The sequence below is a fragment of the Patiria miniata genome, unplaced genomic scaffold, assembly GCF_015706575.1.
Source record: "Patiria miniata isolate m_02_andy unplaced genomic scaffold, ASM1570657v1 HiC_scaffold_5, whole genome shotgun sequence".
NCBI classification, from domain to species: Eukaryota; Metazoa; Echinodermata; class Asteroidea; order Valvatida; family Asterinidae; genus Patiria; species Patiria miniata.
In genome coordinates this window covers 25,602,068-25,607,659 of record NW_024037072.1, presented here as the reverse complement: position 1 = coordinate 25,607,659, position 5,592 = coordinate 25,602,068, and the positions used below count along the sequence as shown (strand labels likewise).

The 5,592-nt window shown below is 39.9% G+C and overlaps 1 protein-coding gene across 1 annotated transcript; it reads left to right on the top strand.

Annotated features, from left to right (window-relative positions):
- Positions 1-871: 871 nt before the first annotated feature.
- Positions 872-3,792, top strand: LOC119740261 (melatonin receptor type 1B-B-like). The gene has a single exon (XM_038215517.1). The coding sequence runs from the start codon at positions 1,452-1,454 to the stop codon at positions 2,634-2,636; it is 1,185 nt and encodes a 394-aa protein (XP_038071445.1). The 5' UTR covers positions 872-1,451; the 3' UTR covers positions 2,637-3,792.
- The last annotated feature ends 1,800 nt before the right edge of the window (positions 3,793-5,592 follow it).

The following is a 5,592-nucleotide window of genomic DNA, read 5'->3' as shown; positions in this document are numbered from 1 at the left end:
TTCCAGAGTGTATAGTTGCAGCCACTGCAAACGCCCGCTGACCGTGACGAATGTTGGTACGTGGGCCTTGGGAAAGCTGAAAGTGTGGATTGGAGTGTGATCGCAGGTTGATGGATGATGTTGAAACCTTTGGACAGTTGAGTTAAGGGGGAAAAAAAATCTTAACAAAAACAAAGACTGTTTCGGCAAGTTGCCGAAACAGCCGATAAATGGCAATGCACCAAATTCTCCAAGCACATAACACTTCAGAGACAAATACTCCATACCTCTCTACGTTTTACACTGCTTTTAGGGAGCATCCTACAAAAAGATTTGGACAATTAGGGGCAACACCGCCCAAGGTAGCAGCATATGACGGCCCGACATCAAACGCGTCTCAAGTGTTTGATCTTCAGTACCTGCAATGCCTGACGGAATTAATGACCAAATGCACTTTCTTTTAAACGATCATCAATCAAGATTTATTGAATCAAATCCCATTGCTTTGTTCTTGTTATTTTTTTTTGTTAAGGATAAAACTCATGTTTCCTCTTCTGCTCTCGCCTTACAGGTTTAATGGTGTTGACTGATTGGCAATGGCTGAATTCCACCTGCTCAAAAAAGTTCATTCACACTTTTTCTCCCTGTGTCCGTTCACTATCCATAAAATGATCATTACTAAAATAAAAAAGTGAATTTCGTCATCTGAATTTTTTTGTATCCGTTTAACACTTTTAGACTGGTGTACATGTACGGTACCACAGAACATGAAAGACAGAATAAGCAAAAAAAAATGGGGAGAAGAACACGAACTAGACAATTAATTTAATATCATTCTTTATTTTCAGGGGTTTTAACATACACACGGACCAATCTGGTGCTGAGAAGGTTATCCACTGAAGTGATCCTACCAGGTCTTGTGTAAAGCCTACAAGCTGTTGGATCAAAGCGACTCCGCCAACCTTTGATCTGTTCAGTGTCATTGCCACAAGCCTCACCCTCACGAGGATGCTGAATAATGACCAGGATCCAGCGTACAATGTACGCTCTGCTAAGACCTTTAAAAACATAGTTATGTACATACCGTAGTCCACAAATCTTCTGAAGAGATTCTGAACCTCAGACGTGACTGGGGTTCGAACGAGCTGCTTGGATTGAGAACAAATTTGATTAAGAGCTACGAGTAATTATTTTTCCGAGGGCTGCATATTTTTTGGATTGCTGCAAGCATGACTCATCAGAAGGGAACAGTTGGTCCTCCAGAGACCAGGTACCACAACGGAAAGCTCTTCACGTTTCAAAGAGAGGGCTCACTTCTCCATTAAGCATCATGCCTCGCAAATGAGACTGACCACACTCTGCAAATCAATGAAACATAGAGATGACGACAAGTACACCTTCTTTGGATATAAATGGGACAGTAATGCCCCAAATCAATTTGTTTGCTTGTGCAGGGATAAAACACTAGATGGATGCTCCAATATAAAGTTTTCATCCAAAAACATGTGACTGCAGGTATGACAACTATTGCTATGAGCTATTTGCCGCTGACTCTGTCAAGCAACAACACTCCATCATTGGTGAACCTGACCGATATGGGAATAGATAATTATACTACAAGTGTGGCTCAAGAGTCTAGGAACTACACGCAAGTAGTCCTCACTAGTTTAAGGAATGCAACCCTCCTCCAAACTGGGGGCAACTCGACGTTGGCTACTGGCAGTGGCTGGAGCATGGCCGTCAATATTGTGCTGATGGCGTTCTTCATGGTAATAGGAATCCTGGGAAATCTGCTGGTTATCGTGGTGTACCTACGCAACCGACGAAAGCGCCAGTCCACTGCCAACTACTTCCTGTGCAGCCTGGCCGTGGTAGACCTCATCGTTTGCATAGTGGCCATTCCTATACAGATCCACCTGGAATATGCCGCTGTTACTCGGCTTATCGTCGGCTTAGAGTGTGCTGTCTTTGCTTATGTCTGGCACGTGGTCATGTTTGCTTCTGCCTGGATGCTAGTTGGGATCTCAATCGACCGTTTCTACTGCCTCTGTCTGCCATTCAACAGGAGAACCCAGGTGCGTCGTGTCACGCATATTATCCTCTTCATTTGGGCCTTCACCATTGTGATTTCCATTCCGTTTTCGTTATTTTACAAAGACCAGTGCCGGCGTGACAAGATCAGAATGCTCAGGCTTGGAGTGGCCATAGCTGACAGCCTTATCAGCCTCTTGGTGCCCCTGTTGATTATCGCCATAGCCTACTCCAAAATATTTTATGTGATATCCCAGCGGAACAACGACACGCAAAACGCCAGCCATGGCCAAAAGATTATGCACCACACGCGCTTCATCGTTGCCAAGCGTCTTTTGCTGGTCATAGGCGCCTTTGTCTTGTGTTGGATGCCAAGAATGATTGCAGAGATCTATGAAGCCACTCTAGACCCCGACGTGGAGGGGAGCCTCACACGGCAAGCTCTGTACATCTGCAGGAACATTGTGCCTTACTTCAACTCCATACTGAATCCCATTTTGTACTCCCTGATAAACCCCAGGTTTCGCCATGAGTGTCAACGAATCCTGCTGACTTGCTTCGGCAAGGTCCTTCCGATGCCGGCTGCTGCTGCTAAGTACACCTGCAGGAGCAGCAGCGCTTTGTAGAAAAGGGTCAAAGGTTACCACTTCATGGGACTCAAACAATATAGGTGCTTAGCTCAATTGCTGTGATGGCAAGTCGCAATGAATCAAAAATAGTTTGGGTTGAATCGGGTTGAGAGGTCTTTTGCTTCCGACAAGCTCATGTTAAAGATCTTGTGTGGGGAGGAGCTATAAATCGCCTTTGTTTGATAATTAAGTTATTATAAATCTACTAGTACTACTAAATATTCTTAATTTAGTGATGTTTTATCTTACGTACATTGTACCTGTACTTGGGTTGCATAATTCTGCACCAGGGGTGCCACCACATGCACTTTTTGAAACATCATAAAACTACAAAACTCTTCAAAATTTAACTTCCAAGACACATGAACCTAATTACTCCCCTATACTTAAACTAAGTGAACTAATCTTGATATCCTGCACTGTGCTAAATAACAGTGACTTGTCTCAACAGTCCTGCAAAAACTAATAAACTGCAACCTTCAGGACAGTTAATATGTTTTGAAACAAGTTAACTCAACTCTTTCATTTTTTTCTAATAAGGATAGTTTTCATTGAACATCTTGTCTTCAAATAGGAGACGTCTCAACATAAATGTTATGAATTCTAAGGACAAACCTCATGTAATTCATACTCTGCACTACAAATTTTAATCTACATTTTATTTTGTAAAACATGTATACGTATTCTCTCCAAACAATGCATAATAATTTTATCATATGTAAATTTTCAATTTTAGAAATACGCAGTACTATAACTTGCGCGTCTTCTTCATTAAAAAGTGTATTAACTTAACTGCCCTTTGTCAAAAAAAAGGATTAACTTTATAACTGCCCTTCGTCAATTTATGAGCAAACCTGTATGATACTTGAACAATACAATACATTTATTTTAACACCGCTGAGCTGTCCAATATAGGCCTCCCTGTAAAACTACTGTGACTGCCTAGAAACTTTCTACATCATCTTTCGGCCCAGTAGTTTTGCACATGTATGTACATGACAGCTGTTGTAATTTTAACAGGAACGCTAGTTCAGCTGTCACAATTGGATGTAATTTTGTTATTCTCACGGAAAGTCGCAGTAGTTACTTTAACCAAAAAAAGGGTCAATGGAAACACAGCTGAAATTTACATGTTGTTCAAGAATATTTCAGTATGGGATGTAATTTTTTTTTTGAGTGTATACAAAGAAAGGCAATTTTTCAAATAAAAATATGAAAACACAATATCTGGTCAGATCGAACGGAATGGTTTTCTGAAAAGTGATGAAGGACTGTTTTGATAGCAGGGTGATATATGTATGCGTTTGCACAAGAGTACATATGACAGCCCTTCATGGTGAAATGGCACTGATGATATCTTATACAAATATTTGGGCAGGGGAATCATCACTACATTTTGTTATTTCCGAGTCATGTTTACCCCTTCTTATTTCAATGCAGAGTTTACTTCCTTGTTGTTTGCCGCATAATCCACACAGAAAAGTAAAGTAGAAAAAAATGATGTTGATGATGCATGGCTTTTAAAACAAGCTGGTGCATGCATGTTGATGTTTTTCACCATCAATATACGAGGACGTACCGGTAGGTGTACCAAACAATAGTGTGCAAGTATAGTGTTGCAGTGTGAGAAAAGTGTATAGTAGGCTCAGAGTTTGTTTTGGTGTACTTGAAAAGCTCACATACACATATGTGACCCAAGGGCGGATCCAGAAGCAAATTTTAAGGGGGACAAGAGGGTTTGAGTAATTTTTTTTAAAGGAGGATCAAGGGGATCAAGTACATGTACATGTATATAGTATCGTGTGCCATTTCCACAAAACTAGTAACAGGTACCGGTATAGCTGATGGCTTGCAAGGGAGATACGCAACATATAATTTATTTCCTGAAAATGTCAAACAAAAATGTGTCCTCTGATTAAATAAGAAAAAAATGGGGGGAGGCATGGCCCCCCATTTCCCCCCTCAGTGCAACATGCACAATTTGTGATAAGCGCAACTTGTTAACCACTTGTTAAAGGATAGAAAAGACTTTCAATAGTTATATACATGGGATCAGAAAAGAATGCAATCATGACAGACAAGACAATTTTAAATAATACGTGACAAGTAGTTTGGGGTTTTTTTTTCTTTTTTACCCTAAAACATGCATCTAAGAATTTGTCATGTTTGTGCTATAGAAACCTGGCTGGAGACGCCACATTCTGGTGCTGTGCAGAAACCAATGGCACATTCTACGTACAAAACAACTATGTAACATCAAACCCCGGTAAAGAAATAACCAGGCTTTACTGTGCTCCGTCCATCAAAATTATGTACAAAACCTGGGGTTGGATTTCAGCGCATTTTGGACGGGTTAGACTTTAGGCAGGCTCGGTTTCACAGGTCTGAATGGTCAAAACAATAAATGGATAAAATGTCATCTACCGTAGCTTCTACACATACATGTACCCTGTTCTTTTAAATTTTTAGGGCTTTGCCGTACACAATGAACATTTTTGTATTCAATCAGTCATCAATATCCGAATAGCATTTTCTTTCGATTCAAATATTTGAAAAATGTAAGCAGTCTCGAGGACATGATGAAAATAATTGTATAAATTGCGTAGTTTATTGTTTGTCAAACGTAACAAATGTGTAGAAAGTAATTATAACATACATAATTTCAGAGCTTTCATGGGGAATATATTGGCTCAAATATCTCCTATAGATAAAATCTGTCAAGTATCACTGAAAAAGCACACACAAAACCTGATCGGCGGCCAGTTTAGGCTGGTGTACGTGTAAAACTTGATCAGCGCATTTCAAATATTAAAAAATTTGATTCAGTCCAAGTCAGAATAATCAAAGACTAAATTTTTCCAACATGAACAACACTCTAAATTTTCTTGAAAATTCTGTTCGTGTTTTCGTTTAAAATTTACCTCTCTAAAAAGAGTTCAAAATGTTAATAAAT

Coding starts and splice junctions, on each gene's coding strand:
- LOC119740261 (XM_038215517.1), top strand. CDS start 1,452: ATGCTCCAATATAAAGTTTTCATCCAAAAACATGTGACTGCAGGTATG.